Source organism: Solenopsis invicta, chromosome 3 (assembly GCF_016802725.1).
Source record: "Solenopsis invicta isolate M01_SB chromosome 3, UNIL_Sinv_3.0, whole genome shotgun sequence".
NCBI classification, from domain to species: domain Eukaryota; kingdom Metazoa; phylum Arthropoda; class Insecta; order Hymenoptera; family Formicidae; genus Solenopsis; species Solenopsis invicta.
In genome coordinates, this window is record NC_052666.1 from 24,585,725 (window position 1) to 24,611,754 (window position 26,030).

Genomic DNA, 26,030 nt, shown 5'->3' on the forward strand with positions numbered 1-26,030 from the left:
GTTTGTTATATATTGCATATTTGTTTATCAAAGTTGTTTATTTGAAAAAATCTAAATTACTATTAAGAAAAGATATAAGTTAAACAGCTAAAGTATTCTGATTTAAACGAATCATGAGACTCGCCGCGATCTAATCGCGACAAATGATGCAGGTCCATGCCAGACTATCGTGAATCAGACACGCCTCCAATCGACTTCGATTATAGAGGAGCAGCTTTCAGTTATTAAAATTCCCAACAGTGTTCAACTTCTATTTCCCACGTTATTTTCGGGATTGAAAGATTTGTTGCAAATTACTGACAGAAAATATTTAAATTCGCTGCATTTCACACTTTTTCAACTTTGCATAAGTGAAAATTAATCAAGGAGTGACGCATACGTTATACATGTTTGTACCTTTGTTCAATTGACCGGTCATTTAAGTAATTCGCGTATAACATGCTTTACAAAATCGTGCTATACTTGCTTGCTCTTTTGGTATCGAGATGCTCGACCATTTTCGAGAAACACTGGCTTCCGGATCTAGAGTGGCGAACTGAGAGCAACTGGGCGGACGGACGTGTTCCGAAGATCGACAGTCGTGTGATCTTTCCTCTGCAGACCCGACACGCGGTGGGCATCACCGAAATACCCTTCATCTCCGAAATATCCGGGTTCAGGCTATCCGGGATTGACTTGCCACGGCAGGGATTCTTGGTCCTGGCTAGAAACGGTAAACTGGAGGTGAGGTCAAGCTATAGACTTGCAAAAAAAAATATATATGAACGACTGATAGAATAAATCGGATATACGGGGAACGGGATGCGCTTGACTGCTCTTTTCCCTTTTTAAGTTTAATGTATTCTCGGATGGAAGGTATTACTAATTTGCGAAATATCGTAGCCGCTTTGGTGGTACACTCACGATAATTACGACATTAATGTTTTAATGTTGACCTGACGTTTGCTCTCCGATTGATTGGAAAATCCAGCTTGTCAGAATATTTATTAGCGACAAACATCATAAAACGCTGACATTCGTGAAATGCGAACGATATTAAATCCTGTTTAAAATTTAATGACATTTTTATATTTTTCTTTTTCGGAATATTTACTTTAATACAATAATAATAAGTTTCAAGTAATCCGTAATTTATTTATTATCTCATCTAGAAATAAAATTAATTTAATAGTAAAATATTTATTTACTTCAGTTTTTTGTAAGAAGAGACTTGATTTTCAATATTATTCAACCATACATCTGTACCACAAACTTGATGATTAGAAAATATCTATCAATTATCACAACTTTGTTTTTGTAAATACAATATTTTTTTACCTCATTAACTTGTCTAAGCACTTTAAAATCTATGCATTCTATGTATAACATTTTCTTATCAGGTTATTATACTATTGCATTATTATATTATTTACATTATGCTACATTATTGTATTATTTAAATTATACTGCATTAATATCTTATTACAATATTGCCAAAGACCTTTTTGTTCCTTTATCTCCTCTGTTCTTCAACTCCTTTATATATGTATGTATGTACATATCTTTCCACGATTTTCTCAATATTCTTCACTATGTCTAAATCCTCCTCCCATACAACCTACTATAGCCTACATTAAATTTCTTTTATAATATCTTTACTTATTTCTTTACAAACCAATTTTCGTTTTATGACATTTATCTAGCAATAAGTAATGATCCATACAATCCATGTTATCTGCGAAAAATATATATCTGTAACTCTCACCTAATCAATATTGTAAGAATAAGAAAAAATTAATGAAACAAAGTGAGATTTAAGCTCAATATCCTTCATTCTCGTTCCTCTCATTTAACGTGCAATTTCGCGACGGGTCCATTTCTCTCATAATAATTTCGATTGTTTCCCATACTGCACCGATTGTTACAGAGAGCTTTCAGAAAGGTTTCAACCTTTCACATTTCATGTATAATACTTCTGAAAGAGTCTGCAAAATGTTATATGAAATGTTATTATAGAAATATTTCTACAATCTGTCACATGCAGTAAATTTTTAAATTTGGTTTTTTGAAATTGGGCAAATTTTCTGATTGGATATGTTAACATTTGTTGCTTTTGTGTGGTAGAACGAAAATTTTCTATGCCCGCCCGCGGCGTGTGCTAAGTTTATACAGTAGAAGTACATGAATGTTACGCAAGTAAAATATTGTGTCATATATATTATGCATTATCGTTATTAATTATTGTAAAAATTATTTGTATATTTATTACATTAATTATATTTTAAATAATAAATAAAAACGTAGAATAAAAACACTAATACATTGATTTATAATTGTAATACTTGTGTAATACTTTAAATATAATATATTTAAATATTATTTCTAAAATACTTTAAAGTTATTTCAAATTTAAGTTAATTATTGATAATATTATTTCTGATTTCAAACATTGCAGACACATTTCAAAATCTTTTTGAGATGTTTTATTTTTTCAGTTGAAATGTTTTTGAGATACTTCCGAAAAATTTTGGTGCTGTATGGAATATGAATATTTTATTTGGTTTTTTGTATTTTCTTACAATATTTATTCGTTTTCTCCATATTGCCGCCATATTGCCGCATCTCAATTTAATTGGCAACTTAATTTAATTTAATTAATTTAATAACAAAAATTTCGTATTTGTGTGTAAGTTAAGCAATTCACGGGCGGACGCGAAAGTTAGTAGATGGTCGAGGGAGGGTAATGTTTTTTGGGCCGACCCTGCAAACTGGAATGGTACTTCCATAGCGGCGCCGCATCTCGAACGTGTTCCTTGTCGCTTGGACAAGGTTGTCCTGCCGAGCGCGGGTCGCACCTTGAGTATGCTTCTACCTGTAAGAGAGGTAGAGGTAATGTCAATTCGACTGTCGAATGAGAGACAGCCGTTTACCGAGTGGGAATGGCAAAACTTTCAAAATCGCAGAGAATTTTCCAGAGGCAGATTCACTGTAAAGTAAGCTCGAATAATATAATTTCTACTGCGTTTTTACAAGTGAAATTCCATATCCATTATGGCAAAGTGTATTTTATTAAAACTTGTTCTCTGTTCAGGTATCTTAGTAACTTAAATGACTTATATGGAGCTACGCATGATTGTACAAAATGTTATTGTCAAGGAGATTCTCAGGGCGATTATCTCGAAGAGATTTGCGCAATACAGAGGCCAAGATGTGGATTCACAGACTGCGAATATCCTCTCACGGTTGGAGAATTCTATTGAAAAACATCATTTATTATTTACTTACTTGTTTATTTATTATTTTTTTATTAATTATGTATTACTTGTTTAATTATTTACTGTTTACGCATTTCCTGATTGACGTAATTTATTTTGTATTTCAGGTGGAAGGTCACTGTTGTCCGTACTGTGGTGGGCGCATTTCCACGTCGGAGAAGATTTCCTTAGTGACAATACGGACCGCGGCTGACGAAGCTTTAGAAGGATATAAAGGGAAGGTTGAGTGGCACACTAGACACACTTGGAACGGAGGAGTCGAAGTTCTTGTAAAGGAGAAAGGAGATTATTCCGGGGTTACGATACAGGAAGCAGTGGAGAACCTGCGGGAAATGTTGCGAAGTCAGTACATAATAACTATGTTCCTTTAAACTTTTGATTAATTTTTAAACTGGATTATAAACTGGGGAATTGTTTTCGCTTGTGTCTCAAACGAAAGTTAGACGACACTACATTTTTCCAATAATTTAAAAAGCAATTTTATTGCGCAAGTAATCTCCTGCAGTTTACAAGCGTATGTACAAGCAAAGCGGAGATATGTGAAAAATGATAAAATCCTTTCATTTATCCCGTTCTCATTGTTCGCAATACCGTTATCGATTGGCGTTGACGCCTACAAATGTCGGCACTAGATTTTTAATCCAGTTTTATAATTGGAACACGTTGAACGTTTGTCAGACAATATCCCGCTTTCATTCATTTGTTTAATAAAATATAATTTATTTGGTATAAAAAATTTTTGTGTGTACATACACATATGTACATATAGTCATACGTTTATATATAAACTTTATATTATTTTGACATATATTTAAATTTATAATTTTAATTAAAACACGGTTCAGAAAACGTTTAAAAAATGTGCATAAACAAGTAATACTTTTTTATTTTATTTGATGTTTATTTAATTGCTTTAACATGTAAAAGTTTGACTCGGTATTGCAATAACAAACTGCAATGTATTCTTTAAATTAAAAGGTCAAAAGAGAGCAAAAAGAGAAGTTGTTATAAGAATAACTACATGTTTATTTATCAATTTATATGTATAAGATGCGAGCAATGTTTAATTTAACAATAAATTATCATATCAGCCAAAATTCAGTCTTAAATTAGATAAAATTATAATATTATTAATAAATAAATCATTTGCGTTATATACTTCAAATAATGTATGTGATAATATATTACAAAAGCAATATATGAAATAAAGTCCAATATATATGATAATCTAGAGTAATAAAGATTGACAAATATATAAAATAAATAATTAAAATAAAATAAATATAGGAAAAAAAAGAAAAAGTTATTTTAGGCTTATTCAAAGACACCTTTACCAAACAGATAAGAAAATGTAATTATTGAGCAGATAATAATAATTATTATTATTTACGATTTTATCGGAAGGAACAATAAAAGTAATTTGTAAGACCCTTTTTTTCTCGGAACGCTAGTTTAGTCAAATATTTTTCTATTAGGAACTGGAATCGACGTGACAAACGCAGAGACAGCTGGTGCAGCAATAAAGGACTCTCGATTGGCCGTTACACTTGGACCGCTTTTGGCAACACCCCTCGTCGTGATAGCTCTTCTTCTGTTGGCCTTCCTGTATTTCGGTTATTCTTTAGGACAGTAAGTATCCATTGTGTTGGCGCCTTCATTTTCGCGCCCTCCTCTATGAGTTGCTGTGAAAGACATCGATCCGGCAGGATTACAAGCTGTCACATTTTATTAAACTTAATATATCCGTATAGGTACAAGACTGCAAATGGTATATAATAAATTAAATAAGATAGACCGAGACGGTCATAGCAAGATCTCCGTGCTGAAATAATATTTTATATGTTCCTATTCATTTTGAATTGCACACCTTTACTTTCGGTTTCAAACGTATGGTGTATTTTTACACCATGTTCAAACACAGCTCTTGAAAATGAAACATAGGCTACGTTTCGTTTCATGAATGATACGCATGATGTATCATTTTATCCCTGTAATTCCCCGAATGTCAAAGGACAAAATGATACATCACGCTCATAATGCGTGAAACGAAACGTAGCCATAATTAAATTAAAAATTTAATAATACTGACCTTGGTCGAAGTAATATTTTTCGCAACAAATTTTTCACTTTTTCTGAAGGTGAAGAAATTTCAAAGATGCAAGTTAGCATCAGTATTATTAAATTGATTTTCAGTTTAATTATGTTTCAGTTTCGAGAGCTGTCTTTGAAACCGAAAGTAACGACGCGCAGTTCAAAATGAACAGAAAACATAAAAAATATTATTTCAGTACAAAGATCTTGCTATGACCATCACGGTCTATCTTATTTAATTTATTAATATATCCATAATATATCCAGTAAGTGGAAATCGAACAATGAAAATGTCAAACATAAAAGAGCCATTTTCGGTCGAAGCAGATCTTGGTACCTCATAATATTTTCGCGTACGCTGAACAGCCCATTTGGTTGAATAAAATAAAATTTTTTTATTAGACCACTTTGATTAAATTCCTAATTTGTATTAATAAAAAAATATATTATCAGAAACAAGTAAATGCTGTGATAATCAAATTTTTTGTATGGATTTGTGTATTTCAAAATTTCGTAGTTAGCGATGACAAGCACATTCATCTTATGTGCCACGGAGTGCGCGAGTACACACACGACCGCTATGCAGTACAGGCATCGCCGAGAGGGACACGTAGCTAATATTTTTTCTAAGAAAAATACAAAGCAGCGTATTATAATTAAGATCCTTTTCTAGGATTCAATACGTTGCCTTAAAAAGAACGTCAGAATGAGATCTTTCGATTTTGTATACTGAATGAAAACGATGACGTAGCAAAATCATACGAATTTATATTGATATGCTGAAATTGTTTGATTAATTAAAAAATAAATAAATAATTATTTTTCTAACAATAAATAATTTTAATTTAGGACAATAAAAAAAAAAAATGTTAAAAAGGGCTGATTTTTGTCCAAAAAAGAATAAGTAAAAAGGAATAGTGTTTCTTATATATTTTCACTGCCTAGATACGATGAGCTATAAAAAAGCTATAAAAAAAATTATAGTGTTTAGGGAATACCTTGAAAATTGAGCAAGAATATGTATTTATGGAAATTCGGATGATGTATGAAGCTACCATAAAATGAATCCGCGCACAAGTTTTTTTTTACGTCAAAAGCGAAGGAGCGGGAGTGTTGTGTGCATGCCTGTGAAAGCGCGTAGGGAGGGGGGATTGAATTAGATTTAATTTGTTTAGCTAACAATAAATAAACCATCTTTAAGAAAATTGTGAATGCTACTCTATTCCAAATTATGAATAGAAAAAGCATTGTTTCAATCCGTCTAAATCTAAAAAAAATTTTTTCTTAAATAAGGACCATAAATGCTACTCAATGAAAAATTATGAACAGGAAATGCATTGTTTTAAATCCATCTAAATATAAAAATAGTTTTTATTTAAAATGTGTATTAGTTTTTAAATACATTCTAATACCTTTAAAAGCATTGACAACTCTATTCGTATTATGAATAGAAATCCATTTATCTCTATGAGGAGTCCAATCCATTTTAATCCATTTTCATGGATTTGAAGTATCGGATTCAAATGGATTAAAATTTTCAATCCATTTTAATCCATTTTCTGGATTATGCGCTGGGATATGTTTTGTCGTAGCTCCATACATTATTCAAATTTCCTGCATAAAGACATCGTGTTCTTGCTCAATTGTCAATTGTGTTCTCTACCATAAAATGTGATAGTTGTAATAAATGTATGTTTGTTTGTAATAGTTTTATCTAGGAGATCAAAATTTATAAAATTATTTCTTTCATTTACACCTTCTTGGGCAAAAATTAACCTTTTTTAAATAGTTGTTTTTAAACAAAATACTAATCAAGAATTTAACTTTGTATAATTAAGAATTTTAATCACTAAATCAATTTTGTATGTTAATATTATTCTATTTTTCCAACTGAATTATTTTGTTGTGTTAACCTTAGTTTTTCAAAATCTAAACAAGAGATTTAGAGGATTTGATTACATTTTGTTTTATTTAATCAAATGGGTTCCTCAGTGTAAATTTTATAATTTTATGCAAACTGCGCGCCGAATATTTAGGTTTAAAACACAGTCTTAATCTGAAGTTGGAATACATAATATTACAAATTAAATTGACAAGCAGTTTAATAATACTGATGCTAATGATCATCTTAGAACACTCTAAATTAATACAAAAATACTACATCCAAGATTAATATTAATATTAATATGTTACACGTCGGCTATCAAGTGTCGCCATACGGTTCGACACGCTCGGCTACGAATGCTCGAAAAATCGCGCCACCATTTGGCGCCAGCCAGTTTATGTTCCAGATTTGCATACGTGGCATTGCGAATAAAACTCTGCATCACCGTGTTCAGCATTCTCAACCTGCTCGTAATACTCGGTCGAATTATATTGACTATTACCACCAGCGAAAGCAAAAATCTTTTTTTCACAAATGTGAAGTCGTAAAGAAGTTTTTAGAAGAACGAAGTATTTTCGTACTTGTGTGACGGACGTATCGAAGGACGCGGGTTGAGAGAGAACTCATCTATATTACTGGCTGCATAAATATTGTTATTAAAATCAGCAACATTGAAAAAGGAAACTTTGTCGAACCTCGCGATGACCTATTACATTCGTATGCGGCGTACCTTCAACATTCGTGCAAACATTACACGGCGTATGACTACGGGAATAATAATAAATGCGCCGACGGAAACGTGACAAGAAAATGAATAAAAAAAATAACGCTTCGTTAGTACAGCCGATAGTGTGTGTGTTCTCTGAACACTCGTCGGTGACATGTAGTTACGCGGAAAATTCTTGATGAGAAATTCCAGTTTAATCGAAGATTCTTAGTCTCTCCCAGTCTCGCGATCCTTCCGTCGACAGTTTTCGCACATCCGTAAAGAGAGAGTGGGAAAAGCAATTATACGGATTACCAGCCTACATACACATGCATATATATTATGTCCTAGCTCTATTTCCGGTTGTCCGATGGTGCATACCAGAACACGATATTGATTTCTTCTGAGAATACTTGAGAGCTAAATGCGCAAAAAAATTTTTGCGATATTCTTGCACTTAAAGAGGATCGCCAGTCTTTTTCATATAACATAAATACTTCATTCAATTTTTTAGAATACATTGATAAATAAGTAGTAGGCAACAATTAGAAAATCAGTTTTCAATTTAAAAAATTTGATCATCAAGCAGCAAGTTGTTTGCAACTTTTAGTCTGTTTGAAAATGGGTTTGATTATTACTAGTAAAAATAATACAGTTGGCAGAAGTAAAAATTACTGGCGTTGCGTTTCCTTTCTTCCACCAGTGAAACCAGATGATTTCAAATAGTTCGTAACGTATAAATATTTTCAGGTTTAAAATTGCGAGCATTTCAATATTATCGCAAATTTGTAGTGACATTGCAGAAATCTTTTGTAACTTCCATACAATATTATTATACAGTATTTCAATGTAAAGTTTATGCAATGTTTTTTTAATCTTTCAATAATGGGTTATGATTCTAACCTTCACTTTTTAAAACAAATGTTAATGATTAATGATTAATATTATTAAAATATGGATTTATTTATTTTAAACTCTTTCCCTTTTTTTCTTCATCTTCATCGTTTCTTCTTTATTTAAAAACTGCTTTTTTCCTTCTCCTTTCATTTTTCATTATTTTATTTCTTTTCTTTTTATATCCAACGTTTTATAATATCTATTACATGTGATTTTTCCTGAAAGACAAAAAAAAAAATACTTTATTAAATAAATTTTTATTTTTATATCAAAATTTCGAAATATTGTAACGCGCAGTACCAGCAGTGTAGCGTTAGTGGCGGCAACCGAATGGCCGAGTCCGCGGCCCCACGCGGCCCCACGCGGCCTCAGTTTTACGAGCAGAGTGGGGAGGCGGTCGAGACGGTATGGCGCCTGACCTTGCGCGGTCAACAACCCGTCGGCCGGCACGTGCGCCTCGAGTAGTATGAATGACCGAGCGACCGAGGAGAGTGGGGAGGCGGGCCAGACGACGCGCGGCGTACTGCCTATCTTACGGGACCGTGCGCGGTCAACAACCCGAGTGAAGCAGAGACGGCGTGCACCTCGGGCTAATGCGGAGTCTCTATCGTTGCGCGAGACTACCGTCTGTTGATCAACGACTTTTAGAGAGATCTTTTTGCATTGTACCGCGCTACAAATTCTCGTAACTCATTTGCAGGGTTGGGTAATCAAAACATTAAAAGTTAAATAATAAAGTTAATAAACTTTTAAATTAACTTAGTTAATTTTAAATGATTTAATTTTTGAAACACATGGATTTTAATTTATTAACTTTTTATCAAAGTTAAAAACTTATTTGTATAAAAAAAGTAATAAAAAAAAAATTTTTATTAAATAAAAATTTATTTAATAAAATATTATTTTCTTTTCTGTCTTTCAGAAAAAATCACATGTAATAGATGGATAGATATTATAAAACGTTGGATATAAAAAAGAAAAGTAATAAAATAATGAAAAATAAAAAGAGAAAGAATAGTTTTTAAATATGGACAAAAAGGTAAAGATGAAAAGAAAAAGGGAAAAAAAGAAAAGAAACAGTTAAAAATAACGAAATCCGTACTTTAATAATATTAATCATTAATTATTAACATTTGTTTTAAAAAGTAAAGGTTAGAATCATAACCGAGCATTCAAAGATTAAAAAAATATTGCATAAATCTTACATTGAAACATTGTAATATTGTATGGAAGTTACAAAAGATTTCTGCAATGTTACTACAAGATTGCGGTAACGTTGAAATGTCCGCAATTTAAACTTGAAAATCTTTATGACATTTCGGACTATTTGAGATTGTCTATTGGTTTTACTGGTGGAAGAAACAAAACGCAACGTCAGTAATTTTCACTTCTGCTAACTGCATTATTTTTACTTGTAATAACCAAACTTATTTTCGAACAGAGGGTCTATTAGACTGGTTGCAGATTAGCTGAAAAAATTCTGTTACAGCTATTAAATCCATGGAAAAATGAAAAATGTCGAACTCTCCAAAATTTTCATTTTGTTGGCATTTATCCGATACGATAAAGGAGAGAGAGAAGAGAGAAAACGAGAAGGAGGGAAAATGTGTAAATTGTGAGTTTGACAGAGAAAGAAAAGAGATGCAGTTGATGCACAGCGTATTGGGGAATGCATCTGAAATGGTGTTTTAATTCGTGAAATAACGTCAAAATAACAATACTTTGGCAGCCAAACCAACCCACTTTCGTTTTTCTATTTTATATTTCTCGGCGCGCTAATTTCTTCATCGCTGTTCCACGACTCGCTTCGAATCGAGGTTGTCATCCTCCGCATCTCTCCCTTTTATCTAGCATTTAATTAGTTTGGCTCCCTTGGCGAACCGACTGGTCAGTATATTATTGCTCTCAGCAGGCTTCAAACCGAACAGAATTGGCCGCTGAGTAATTATCTCGGTTCGCCGAATACATCCTGTTTGTGACCGAAATCTTTCAGACCGAGACTCTCACTCTACTTGTGATACAATGATACGGTTTTTATATCTTTTATATGCTCATTTCTATAAGATAATCTCTTCTTAAAACATACATGACATTGTAATTATCTAATAAACAAGTAGACATTAAATAATGTCTTTAATAACATTTTAATAACGTTTGTAACGTCAACAGACATCAATTTGTTTGTTATTGAAACGTCATTTGATGTCGCCTTATTTGTTAGGTAATAACCTACAAGAAAAGGGCTCCACAATTCGGAAATTTAAGAAATTGGAACTTTGGCAATATATAAAGGATATTTCGATATTTCTGACGACAATAAAAAATAAAACCAGGTGTCAATAAAGCATTTTTGAAAAACAAATGTAGTGTAAAAGAAAGTAACGAAAATTAGAGAAACTTATAAACAAAAGTTAAAAATGGAAACATTGAATCGTAAAACAAGCGACAACTGAACGTTAAAAAAGTATTAATGAAACATAGTAGAAGATTCTTTGATAAGCTCGAACAGGATGTCGAATGTAAACGAAACGATGTCGAGTTTTCTTACGAAACTGAACAGAATATCGTCTAGCAAGCGGCACCTCCTTATTTCTCAGAACCTAAATATTACACTGTAAATATTGTATTAAAACGGACAAAAATATAATCTGTTTAGATAATTAAAGATATAACAATCTGAATTTTTTAAAAGTGAAAGTAAACTATAATAATATATTTTTTAATTTTAATATAAATTTGCACAATTGTTTCTTGCAAATTACATAATTAAATCAATAGTAAGTATAGTATTGCTAATATTAGATTATTTTACATATTTGTAGATTCTTAAAACTGTTTTGTTTATATTTTTCTCTGTTCTCTTCCTTTTGCGGAGCGCTGTTGTAAAGAGCATCTAAATGTAAATTATTGAAACATACGGAAAACGTATTGAAATGCTTTGTACACATTTTATGGAACATTGAAGAAACGTAAACATATAAAAATAAATTATTGAAAAAGAAATGTAATAACAAAAATGTTTTATATCTGTTTTATGGAACGTTCGGGGAGCGTGTACGAATATTTGAAATTATAAAGAAGAGAATCAATAAAGTTTCTACGAAGTGTTAAAGCAAATCCTCCCTTCAACCCTTAAAAATTGATTTACTTTTAGGCAAGGAATTTTATTTTGTTATGTACTTTTTACATCAAAACGTTTACGTAAATTTTCTAATCACTAAATCTCATTAAAAGAAATAAATTTTTTTCTAGAAAATGTTGTTCTATTTCTTTATGTTAGTATATATTCTCTACACTAAAAGAAAAATCATTAAATTTTAATAAATATCTGTTCGAATAGTACTAATAAAATATTTACTAAATATAAGTACATACCTATTTATGTAGTACAAGAACCACTAATTTAAGTATTATCTTTTCTTACAATGTAAATATTTATGTATCGTAAATAAATATTTCATTACTACTATTCAAATAAATATTTATTAAACATTAGGAATTTTTTTCTTTTATTGTATATATTGTTAAAGTTTTATAGTTTCTTGAATTTCCGAGTGAAAGACCTTTCCTTGTTAGTGCAGCGATTTACTTCAATTTTTACATCTTTCCTTCCGTTCTGCTTTAAAATATTTGTATGTTCCATACTAAAGACAAATTTATATTACCTGTGTCAAATATACCGGAAGTATTTGTGTAGCAAATTGGGCATCTATCAATCTTTCTGAAAAGAAATGTAATTTTTCAGCGTTCTCTCGGGATGTATGGAAGCCGTCTCATCCGTCCGAGATGGAATTTGGGAGGGCAAGCAGAAGCATGGTTTTGCCCGTTTCGAGAACGTTCCCGAAGGCAACGTTCAGATTGCTGACGTGCCCGGAATGAGTGGACGAGAAGTTGACGACGATAAGGGGATAAAGCAAGTCGCGGGCAGATTCGAAAATCCCCTGTATAAGTCTAAAAGGGACAAGGCGGAAGAACGTAAGATTCTCGACATAGATGAGCCTCTTAGTCTTACCACTCTAAAAGACAAAATAGAAGATCAACTAGAAAATGAGGAAATGGATACCGAGGAATGAGAGTAAGAAAAGTAAGAATTTTTCCGTCATCATTAATTTAATGTTATATTTCGCCGATTGAATTTTACACGGAGTGAATTTTCTTTTAGAATTTATCCTTAAAACCATAGTAGAACAATATAATATTTTGAAAAATTTTATGTGATTTATTAATATTTACCAAAATAAAATAGTTTGATTAAATTTTATAGAATTTTCACTAAGTTTTTTTTCTTACGAAGATTATATAATAAAATTCTGTAAGGTAAATTATAACGATGAAAAAAATTCTCTTTTTAAATTGTAAATTACTCTTTGTAATTTTGAAAATGAGTAATAATATAAATTATAAACTTTTAAGACTTTAAACGTAAGAGAATAATAACATCTTGTAAAGCAACAAATTTTTTGCATCTAAAATTGAAGGGAAAGAATAAAACTTTTTATTTTTATAAGAAAAAAATAATTTTGATTGCAAGTGCAAATGTGTAAATTATATAAGATATATGATGCTGATTCACAAGTATTTATTTCTTATTGTCGGACATCCGTTCAAAGTTGCAATACCGAGTGTCACATTGACGCTGTAGCACCGCGTTTTACATAGCAACATTATACACACACACGTAAATTCGACGTTTGTCGAATAAAATACATATATTTATATTTATGTTATCTTTGTTAATATATATATAAGGACTCTTTCGCATTCTCTAGATAAATATATGTACGCCAAGTACATGATATAGAAATGCATAACGCTGGCATCGTATATAAGAAATAAATGATACATCATGATAACGAGAATGGTAATAACGATAAATTTGTGTTTTAACTTCTTTCATTGTTAAACATTTATGCAATTTGTCGTAAAATATAATCATCTATGTATGTATAATTCTAATATATATATATATATATATATGTATAATTGTCTATAAAGTTTTATTCTCATAGAATATATTATAAACTCTCTGATTTCAATAAAAATCGTTACTCTGCTGCTTTGTACAGACGTGTAATTATTTTTTTATCACGTACATATGCACATATAGTAATAAAAACTTTATGTGTGTATGTACGTCAAAAAAAAATGAAAAAAAATGAAGATTCTTAACACTTGTCTGCGAAATACATCGAAAGTTTCTTCACATTTACATTTATATTAATTGATACTATCATTTGTTATGTTTATTGACTTTTTTTGGTAAAACCAACGCATCAGCAGGTCTCTTTCTAAAAACTTCAAAAATAATTAAAATTTGAAAAGTTATTCTGAAATTCTCAATCTTTTTATAAGATCGTCTCTATGCAGTATGACTCAGGAAAAGCAAAGTTAGCAATGATGGTTTCCCCTTTAATGAATTTGAAGTCGATTTTAATTTACCGAAGCTTTGACTGCAAGTATATAATAATTTATTTTTATTAATAAAATATATGTGTAAATCTCAAAAATAGATCTCTTATGACCATGCTATATACGTTACTTGTACATAAAATACAGACGTACTTAACACTTAATTATTAAAAGTGTAAAGCACTCATACGATAAAAAGGTCATATCGGTCGATTAAAATGCATAATTCGTATTTAAATAACGTCGATGTAATCTCGATTTAAATAACATCGATAGCGACGATTCCGTAGGCACACTCATGCGAGGGATGTGTGACCATTTAATACACGTACTATCTCTTGGACACGCAATACAATACTAACTCTATTATTTATTTGGCTATTACGTGAAGCAAAAGGGAAAGGAGAGGAAGAAGAAGAAAAGGTCTTCTTATCTTGCACATTGGTCCCTTTCCACGATTTTCATGCGATAAGTAATCGAGAGGTTTGTCATTATCGTGCATCACGACATCACTTCTCATACGATTTTGTTACTCATGAAACACAAGTAAGTATTGTGAAAAAAAAATTAATCACAATACGATTGATACGTGATTTATTATACCAATGACATTTACTCAAAGTTGCCACGTTGGAGGAAAAAGTTCAAGGAAATTTTTAGGAGACAAATATAGAGGTCAATAGCATCATTATCTTCCAAAAAATTTCTTGTGATAATAATAAAACATAAAAAGAGAAAAATGCCTCAACCTGTATGAAAATACAATCATGGTTGAATTAACAAGTTACATTTAGTTAAACAAATTTTGGCAAAAATAAACAAAATTTTTGGTTATTAAAATTAGATATTTTTGTATGCGGTCAGAACATTTAAATATAATAATTATAAAAAAATATAATAGTTATAAATTAGATATATACAATAACTATAAAAAGATTAACATTTTTTGATTGAATCTACAAAAAATTTATAGTATATAACAATAAACGTTCTACTTCTCGTAATAAAAAAACACACATAATGGAATAAAAGGTGCACTATTATGAAATTTTTTATACACTGAGAGAAAACAATAGTTGCAATTGTCATACTTATAAATTATAGTCATTTCTAGTGTCAACTATATAGTTGTTCTCTAATGCAAAATATAATTATTAGTTATTATTACGTAAAGTAAACAAATATTTAAAAAATAATTATATTCACTATAATTGCATTTACTAGATAGAAATGTCTATTTTATTTTTAATTCATTAATTTCTTGCTATTATATTATATTTGAAATAAAATAAAATTTGAAAATGTCATAATTTATAATAAAAGTTTGTAATATTTGATAAAACTATAAACATAAAGTTATTATTACTAACACTGTCATAGTAATAATGGAGCTCATGTCATAATCATTTTATCATTTAATAATAGTCATAAAAACTAAACACTTTTCTCTCAATATATATTTCAATAAAATAAAATCTGAAATTATAACAAAAGGATTTCTTCTGCGAGTCCTTAAAATTAAATTCGAAGACTGAAATAAATGAAAGATGTATTTTGACAGTACAGTTTTTAGTTCCGTACTTTCTAAATCTCGTAGAGTGAAACGTCACTCTAAAAGAGTGAAAATTGAGCCTGTGTAATTTTTCGCATAATGTCACTTTAAACAGTAAAAATTCACTTTTTTAGAGTGAAAATTGATCCTGTGCAATTTTTCAAGTAAACTTTAACTCCACAAAATTTGGAAACAAAAATTAATTTCAAAATTAGATAATTCCTACAAGAATTCTGATTCGTTTCGAACAAACTGCTTGAATTTATTAGATTTCCAATTAATGCAACCAGATTTTTTTCAATGTAGTCGGAATTAAAATGCCTGCAATTAAATTTCTCTGAAAATTTTAATGAAAATTATGAATCGTTTATATTTCACCAAACTGTCAGGTTGTTATATCCATATTTTAATTCAACCAATTTTTTTCGGTGTGGCAACTGTTTAATGTTAGTCAGCTCGGTCAAAGTTTCTCTTACATAACAAATACCGCTTTAAGATTGAAAAGATCATAAATCTGACATTTTGTACAATTTTCTCGAGCGTGATCACATCTATCTGTAACGAAGACAAGAACTTGCCGCTTGCCAAATAATCGATTTTCATTGGTTTACAAACTCAACAGTGCATCTTGGACGATTCTTCGTGTGGATGAGCAAAATATATTCTACAAAATTTATATTTTACAAATGTTCCTACCGCGCGTTTCTAATTAACGCAACATGAATTGTCGTTGTTGTATAATCTTAGAGCTTTATTCTCTGACATCCGTTTTAACGACGTCAGTGACAATGTCCCAGAAAAAAACACATCGTCGATTTGATGCGAGTGTTTCCTCCAAGTCGATCTGCATGATGATCTTATTATGCACACAGCTAAATATCTTTTCATAAAACATATAAATACAATAACTTCGTCGATTGGCGACATCAAATCTACTTTCATACCTTTCTATTTAATAATCGTACTTTCGTTCTCTTGTCTCTCACCTATAAAATATGTCATATATTATATTTTATCTTATTTAGGCGAATCCCTTGACAAAATCGTGTCAAAGTGGACTGTATTATATCGACATATATGCTAATATGGACCTCAAGAACATTCCTTTGGATCTTATACGGTTTAAAATATCGTCATCGTTTTTGGAGCATAAATATATGGAATAATCGAAAGGCTGTTTACATCTAGGCGTCTCTTTTTAAATTTCTCGTTGCATCGAGTTTGGCAATAGCAGGCAATTGTTTTTCCGCATTACGCAAGTATGATGAATCGAACATTCAAATCCTATATTCTCAAAATATTTTCGTCTTATTGAAATTAAAAAGCTCATGCTGAATGTATAATTGCGAGAAATAAATTAGCAATTTAAATCTCCAATTTGTAATATTGGAAGAAATATGAAAATAAACTTGCGAAGGCACTCCTGGCAAAAATACGTAGATTCAGCAAAAGGCATAATGACTTTACATACTATATTGGCGTAAAAAATCTTCATTGAAAGCATTGAAGCAGTTTACAGCATTCGGGCTGTCTTTCGTATAACTTCATTACGCTGTAAGATACTTCTTTGTCGCGTTTTGTATGCCAGGAAGACATTCTAGGAATGTAAAGAAATTGCACTAATCCCTAAAAATATATCTCTTTTTAATTCTGATCTGTGTGACTTAGCCATAAAAATACGCTATTTTCATCTCGTAACAATTATGAGGATTAAAGTTTCTATATGGAAGAACAATTTGACGAGTAGAGATAAATCTATATTAGCATCGATAAAAGATTTGAAAATTTTTAATCTTTTTCGAGACTTAAGAATTTTCAATCTCTGTAACAATAGAATGCGTAGTCATATTTATTGACATATTTATCTCGCAAATGTTGTAATTTTTGTTGGATCGAGCATTCGTTTCTTTTGGGAGAGTAAGTAAAATAAATCTCTTCTTTAAAAGTAAAAATTTGACGATATCAAATAAATTTAGGCTATTCAAAATAGAAACAAATAAGTCTAAGATTGTTGTAATTGCAACAAGGCCTGAAGACGTTGCAACTCCTTCAGTAGCTCGCGATTCGTATCTTCTAGAGAATTTAGCCTGTCCCTATACGAAGAGTTTTCGTTCGTCAACATGGTGACCCGCCTCTCTAAACCATCCATGTATTCTTTCTTCTTCCTTCGCGATTCCTGCGCCGATACCTGCAAAAGATATGTAAAAGATAAAGATAAAATCAGTATTTTTCATTTCATTACTTTTAATTTCGCGATTTGAACATTTGAGAGAATTTAAACATTCAAGACGTTATTGCAGCCTAGTACTCTTAGTTTGGAACTAGTCTAGGAAATTGTAAAAAAAAAAAAGATTTTTCTTTGGTTCTTTTCCTTACCATATGTTTCCGAGATTTTTCTTTTAAGATAATATCATCTTTATTATTTTCTATGCATCAATTGTTTTAAGATTTCTTTTACTTTTCACAAACTTTTAATAAGTAAATAATTTATCAATAATTATCAAAAAAATAAAAAATTGGATTTTTTCAATTTTACTTTTTGAAAAAATTAGTGCCTTATCAATCGGTTTTTTTCTTATTTTTCAGAAAACGTGGAATAATCCTAGCTTCTTTCGTGATTTTATTTTATTTTTTTAATTAAAAACACTTACCTTGTTCTTGATTTTTCTTCGTATTTTCTTCAAAGCTTTGTCCTCTTGTTTCGTCAGAGGAAGCTTCGTAGGCACAGGATATCCTTCAGCCCTCAAGGTTCTCTTCTCTTCCTCTGTCAATGTTAACACGCCCGTAGATCCTTTCTGTAATATCAATTGCATGTGAGTGCATCATACTGATATAACTGGATCAATAAATGTGACAGCAATAATGGATCACCATCGCAGGAATAAAGCAGACAATAATAAAACATAAAATACGTGAAACTCATCCATAAAAGAAACTTGAAGTTTGTTAATGCAAACCAGCCACTTTGCTGACTAACGATATGCGATTATGTTTGTTGATAATGTAAATATGGAACATAGAGAAAAATGAGCACGATATGCATCATAACATAGGACATTGATCAAACCTATTAATAAAAATGTCCTCAAAGTTATTTATTTGTCTCGGTGTCGCGTAATTTTTTAGAAGGTTTATAAGAAACTTCTGTTTTTTTTTAGAGAAGTTGGCAAATGTTTTTTAAAATTACTTGTTGCCTTTTATTTATTATAGTTCAAAAATTAATTTTCTTAAATAAAAAATACAAATAACAATTTATTAATAAGAAGTTTATTTAATCTCTATAAAATCCTTCTTAATAAAGTTAGTTGAATATAAGACTACAGAATACATGTAGCTAAAGCAATGAAAGAAAAATTGCATTATTTATTATAAATTTCTGATTTCTTTTAAACATAGATTACGATTACCATGTGAAACATTTCCATGTTAACAGCAAAAAAATAATAGAATTCCTTTGTGTTTACATAACTGAATATCGAATGCAAATTATCTCCAAGATTCTCGTTTTCTTTTCTTGATATCATGCCACTTATTCATAATCAAATGTGGGTCACGCCTGTCAACCGGTTTAATGATAACTTTGCTGCAATAAGAAATCCACCAACTCTTCAGGACTATTTCTTACCGGTTGACAGGAAATTAGAGGCGTATGAATGGGCTGTCTGGTGGTGTGAGTGCCGTTGGTGACGTAAAGCCGCGGTGTCAGCAAGCCCCTGAGATTCTGCGTACAAGTCTGGGAATCTCGACGTTCCGGCGAGCAGGAAGCGGAAGCAGTACCCTCGCTATCGGAGCTTGCGCTACTGGGAGGCGTCGGCGGTAATCCTTGTCTCGACGCGTGCAAGGCTTCCTTCCCTTCGCAGGCTATGCCGTACGCCTCAACATCCAGATTCTGGAAGAAAGTGACAACGATGATAACAAATTAACGCACTAACAAAGAAAATGTTAGTATCAAATTAAAATTAATACATTCTCTTTAACAGTCATTGTTTCACATATAAGTAAGAAATAATATTCTTGCTTATATATAATTTAATCTTCTATGAAGAATTTTGATTATCTTAAATTTGAACAAAATCTCGTATTTTTATTTCAATTACTTATTATAATCATCTAAAGAGTCTTCTAAAGAGCACAATATGATTGCTCTGATCGTGTAATAGCATTAAAAAGTATTTAATATTTCTCTCGGAGTATTTTTTTAACGTTCGAGGACAATTTATGTGGCACAATATTGATTTAAGTCGAGATACCTGATAGCACTCCTCATCATCCTCCTCGCTGTCACTCGTATGTGTGCGAGGGGTTTTGGTGAAGTGAAGACTCTGCGGCGACAGTAGAGTTATTGTGCTTTTATCGTCCACTATATCGCAATTCGGCTGACAAGGCGCACTGGGACTCGCCGGCGCGCTGATAGGTTCGTCCTTGATTTCAGGACACTCGTTATCTTCAGGTACTGTATTGTTTCTCTTGAGGATTACGCTCGAGGTAGATGACGATGTCAGGGACGACGATGGCGACGATTCGACGCGGTTCGAAGTGCTGCTTATGGAAATAGCTGGAAAACATTCTTCTTCCATATCTGAAACGTTTCAGTAATAATTTCTCTGTCATACTCAGTGTCTCTCAGGTATTGGTTTTGAAAGAAACAAAAAAAAAAGTGATAAAGAATTCGTGACTGAGCCGCGCGATAAAGCTATCTACTATCGTTCGAAGAAAAGACTGTGTCGCACAATGTCATTTTCTCTTACCATCGATCCTATCGCGGATGTCGAGAGACCTGTGATCCAGATTGGCGAAATCGATGGAGGAACTAGTAGTCGCTGTAGCGAAACCGACCGCGCCGGAACCTGAATTGGGCGTATGGGGATTTGCTCCGGGTGTTGCAGGACTCGGAGGGGGACTGGATGCCGAAAGGCTGTAACTGTGCTCGTATTTTATCGGAGGTCGAGGTCCACCGAGAGCTGCGTCCGTCATTAGGCGGTCTCTCAGTATTACGTTATTTCTCAGCAAAGCGTTGCCCCATTCCTCTTCTCTGGTGCACATTAAGATGTCCTGATTGAGCATCTGCAATGTAAGAATTTGTTGAACGTAAAAATATGTACTCAAAATCTTGGAATAAAGTATAATTAAACATTTCGAAACATCCTAAAGAAATGTATAATCTCATCTTATGTACGATGATGGTTGAAAAATGATAAATTATTTGTTAATATTTAAACGTGCAAACTAATTTATTAATTATCATTATCCTCTATAACAGATTATCTTATTCCTTTGAGAACGAATATTAAGTAAATTCTCAGAATAAATAAAAATAAAAATAAACTTTTAGAATAAATAATCGTGACCAATTTTATATTAAATTTCTGTAAGGATGACGATTTATTCCAAGAACATTTTGTATAAAACATACGATTACTTCTTTTATAAATTTACGTTTATTTATATTTATTCTACTTGATACAAGCGTCTTATCTTCTTTCCGCGTATCTTTGTATTGTTATCGAGATTTTTTTAACGACTTTTTAATGATTATTTCTGCTAAAGTAGATCAACTTTAACCTCGGTTTACCTTACATTTAATCTTTTTCTAGTTTAAAAATACAGAAAGATAAAAAGTAACTCTAAATTAATCTAAATTGGTGGAAATAGGTATTAAAGTGCGATCAGTTGATCAAGCAGTTCGAGGGGAGAGGAACGAGAGCCGTGCGGAAATCGATCCTACGTGAAATTTCCCCGCAAACGTAACGTGACGCGAGTCAATGGACACGGGAAGCAGGAGGGGCGGGGCAGCGTCCGCGGCTGTCAATGGTTGTCGTCTCGCGGCGAGGTGTCAAGGACCCCGCGTGCTTCTAAAATTATACGCGAAGCGTTCCGCGAACGGTCACACGTAAGCGAAGGAGAAGGGCGCTCAAGTTGAGCGGTCAAGTTGAAGGTCGGCCGTTACCCGAGTCTGCGAGGTAGCTGATAGCAGTGAGGCTTCGCCTCCTTCTGCCTCTGATCTTCGGAGGACCCTCAACCAGGCGCGACCCAGCAATGCGGAATCCGGTCCCAAGGTCAAGACGGATCTTCTCGTATCGCGCAAACGACGCTGCTGCTACCAACCAAGTTCTATTCAGCTTCTCGCTTCGCTGCCATCTCGCGCAGTTGACGCATACGCACGGTTTTCCTTTAGCCGCTCGCGGACTTCCCCGTTACGCACGGTTTGCTCTGTATAAGCAAATCCGACCGCGGAATGATATTTTGATGATTTAAGCGATGCTTCTTCAATGTCACGCGTTCGCACTGTTTACAGCAGAGACTTCAATGAAGACGATTTGTTGACGAAAAGAAGCGTGGGATACGCTCGAAACAATTTCTGAACATTGAATTTACGGTGCTGCTTGCATTAACATTTTCTTAGAATTACTTTAAATGTAATAACTTCATCGATCGCTTTATGAAATTGCGTTCTATTTCAAACTTGTTCTTCATTCATCTTTTCGTTCCTTTGTCTCAGTTTTCTTTTTCTATTCTTCGTCTTTGTTATACACCGTGGTCCCCTTAATTTAGATGGGAATGCAGCAATTTCCCGCAAGTGGGTAATTAGTTACAATAGAACCATTAGTAACCAACAACCCGGAACTCAAACCTCACGGAGTCGTCTTTGCTTTCCTCTCCGCTATTCTCTTGTTTCCATTACATACATTTTTCTCGCGTAGGTTTATCATTACCGACCAACATCTTCAGTATTATAATTTTTCACGCACCAGCAGCAATTAAAAAAGAAAAAAAAGATCCGGAAAATCTACCGGTCTGCGAGAGAACAAACATCGTTCCGTTCGCGTAAAATTAAAGTTAAATCGCGTCTCGCGTTGAGTCGAATCGATTAAAAACGCGTCTGACTTATCGTCGCTCTTCGAAACATCTTCGAAGCATCCAGCGGTTCCAATAAAAAAAATTTGCCGGCTGCAGCAATGCGGAACTGGATTCGCAAGGTCACGACACCACTCTTCCTTTTCCCATTCCCGTTCCCTCCACTCTTCCACACGGTCCTTCTTTTCGTCCTTTTGCCCCTCGTCGTCGCTCCCCGTTATGCTCCGGTCGCGCGGCCAACACTTATCTCTCGCATCCTTCCACGTCTTATTTCCGGCGGAAGCACGTCCGTAATGGACGATCCTTCTCCGTTGTCTTTTTGGAGATATGGCGGAGGATACACGTGCACCCTTTTTCGTGTTCGTCAATATATGTTCATCTATCTACGGCTGTAAATGTACGTCTCGTCATCCATTATCGTTTATGTATCGCGTTAATTTTCCGCACTTTGCTTCGCAAACTTTAGAGATACATATATTTGCAAACGCTCGTGTGAGATTCGTCGTAATGAATTTCTTCTTATGATGATAAATTTACATAACAGATACGATTTTCCTCGTATCGACATAACATCCTTTAGCGATTTATATGATAAAAAATTATGACCTCCACATTCATACTATTTTTACCACGCAATTTTACTTGTGAGTAGATTTATCAGCATTATTTCATTCGCCGTCGGATTCGCGCAATAATCTTTTCGAAGAACATTTGTTTGATTCTCAATCCATCAAATAATTAATTTCCATAATATGAAATCGATCGATCATTATTCGGCACTAGGAACCACTGTGACTGACACAGACTTCCTTATCCTTATGTTTCGTCAGTCCGATATAACTTATTGTGAAATCGATCTGTTTGCTAACTTATTTTCACTAATATCAAATAATATGAAACTGAAACGTTCATTAAATATTTTTCGCAAATAAAGTTGATAAAATGAAAAATTTGTCGATCGATTAGTCTTGAGGGTTTCTATACAAACAAATATTGGTTCAATTTTTAAGCCGTCAAGTTATAATATCAATGCTTAAAATACATATAAAATTAATCTCTTTGTTAATTTACTTTCTCATAAATCAAAATAATAAAAAATGAAATATTCACTAAACATTTAAATTTCATTTTTCGATAATGTTAATAATTCAGTGTCAAAGAATTTGCAATTAATAAGTCTTGACGGGAGCTCATACAAATAAAAATACAAACAAATGATATTTCAACACGAATCGCCGATTAATAAATTCAACGTAAACATTTAATTAATTGTCAGTGCTTCGTTCATTACGATGATAGCCTCCCTGCAGTAGCATTTCTGCAGCAGGTCAGTCTGGAGGGCCGGCGCCCTCTCCGTGTGCCTCCCTCCCTCCAGGGTAGGAATTCCGATTGAATTTCTCCGCCGCGCAAAATTGCAACGTAGCGATTGATATTAACTAACTGCGGCGCAACACGGGAAGTGGATCGTGCGCGGGGATCTGGGCTCAGCAATTTTCGCGACGAGTTATTTCACTACCGTGGCATTATTATTTCGTCGTTCCGACTGCCCACGAGAAATCGCGGGAGCCTCGCGCAATCGCTTCGATTCACTCATTTTCTCAAGAACGATTATTATTATTACATGCCTTTCCGCTATTGCGCGCGACCGTTATTACAAGCACTATTTAATACTGCTATTAACTAATTGAGGAGAAATAAGGGGCGTGTACACCTTCGTTTTAGTTGCACTTTCTTGCACACAGAAAAAATTAATCAAATTATTACCTCACATATGTAAGCAAAAATATATAATTTCTTTTCTAAAAGTTTGATAGTCTAAAATTTCAAATATAAATGTAATAATATAACTGCGTTGGCTTGTCAATTTAATTCTGTGATATTACTTATTCTGATTCAATTTAAAGCTGATTTAATCCAAGAGGTTGAAATCGACAGTAATGGCACACAGTTTTTGGGCGAAACAATTTACAGAAATAGTATATAAAATTACAAGGAATATTATTTTAGTGCCAAAATGCTGCTTTGATCTAGCTCGACTTAAAACATTTTTTTTTTTTTATGTAATCTCAGGTAAATTAATTTCTACGCGACGTGCACCGTCAACCTTTCCATCGTGATTCCTTCTATGTATTACGATTTTCACCATACAAACGCGGTGGTATCCGCGATAAAGTCGAGGCACAGCCGCGAAGTTATGCCGGTTATTAACAGAACTGACCTTTCCACTTGTCGGTTCGACGCTAAACTTCGATGCACGGGTCGAAAAGCAATTGTGCGCCGGTGCATTGAAGGCGCATACAGACGGAGACGCACTTGTGGGTAATGCACCGGAGAGAATTGCAGTGGCATGTTCGAGCAGTGCGGTGTTTCAAAAGCTGCGATACATATGAATGAAAACGGGGACCGTAAAAGTATTGTGTGTGCATGTATCGCAAAATAAAAATTCCGTGCTGTTTCTATGCCGCTTAAACACGCGTGACTTGTAATCGCTGTTCGCACGCGCGGAATCGAGAATCGTGAGACGTGAATGTTGCGTTTTAATATTTTTTTTTTTTTTTTAATTCTACCTGACGCAAAAATATTTGTACAGGAAGAACGTTTTCCCTTAAAATGCATTGAATAAAGATGAATATATGCTTCTCGATGAAATTATACAAAATTTTTGTGAAAGTATCTCTGCTTAAAATTATCATATTATTTAATTAAATTTGTTAGAAAATATTTTACATCCTTGCTTATATGTGAGACAATGATTATTGATTCGATACTAACTTTTTGTAAAAAAATTTATTCTTACAATCATGGTAGTCGTGGACTTCGAAAAAATTCACTGATTTCAGTAAAATTGATTATATTAGGAGAAAAAGATGACGAATTGTTAATTTTTCTAAGAATAACAAATGAGCCGATGCTTAATTTACTTGAAATTTTAGATAATAATCTCTGGTAGTTTAATTTTAATCTGGCCACAAAAATAGATAATATAATAAGAAATCTGCATCTATGTATTTTTTTGGTATTTGTTCATAAGAAATGATATAATTAAATATTTAATATTAAATATTTTTATTTTCTTCATAAAATTGCAACATTATATAGTTAAAAGCATATAAAGTAACGCATATTTTATTCATGTTTTTCCTTTTTTTACGTTGAAACATTTATGTGCAATAAATAAATAAAGACGACTGTAGATAAGATGACGAAATCGTGCATGGACAAGGTGACACATTTATGTATTTGACTATATATAACGCAAATTATAGTCATATTATGCATCGTAATATTAATGACTTTATTTTTGCAAATTACATAAATATTTTACGTAATCCGTGTACACTTTCCGTGCTCACTAGACTGTAATATCAAAATATATGATAA

At 32.6% G+C, this 26,030-nt stretch overlaps 2 protein-coding genes across 4 annotated transcripts in view; one reads left to right on the top strand and one right to left on the bottom strand.

The window, feature by feature from the left end:
- The first annotated feature begins 17 nt into the window (after positions 1-17).
- Positions 18-13,066, top strand: LOC105197205 (protein amnionless-like). The gene is made up of 6 exons (XM_011163476.3): positions 18-723; positions 2,671-2,972; positions 3,071-3,221; positions 3,362-3,596; positions 4,730-4,883; positions 12,579-13,066. Exons 1-6 carry the CDS (start codon positions 439-441, stop codon positions 12,904-12,906), a joined length of 1,455 nt encoding a protein of 484 aa, XP_011161778.1. The 5' UTR covers positions 18-438; the 3' UTR covers positions 12,907-13,066.
- Positions 13,067-15,774: 2,708 nt separating this feature from the next.
- The window catches only part of LOC105197206 (cyclic AMP response element-binding protein A), a 39,918-nt gene continuing 29,662 nt past the window's right edge, over positions 15,775-26,030 (bottom strand). For all 3 annotated transcript variants that reach the window (XM_011163477.3, XM_026136864.2, XM_039447646.1), the window contains exons 3-7: positions 20,543-20,858; positions 20,045-20,373; positions 19,420-19,683; positions 18,446-18,589; positions 15,775-17,982 (exon numbers count right to left, since the gene is read on the bottom strand). In XM_011163477.3, coding sequence (XP_011161779.1) covers positions 17,797-17,982; positions 18,446-18,589; positions 19,420-19,683; positions 20,045-20,373; positions 20,543-20,858 — 1,239 coding nt within the window. In that variant the 3' untranslated portion in view covers positions 15,775-17,796. The remainder of the gene's footprint in view (positions 17,983-18,445; positions 18,590-19,419; positions 19,684-20,044; positions 20,374-20,542; positions 20,859-26,030) is intronic.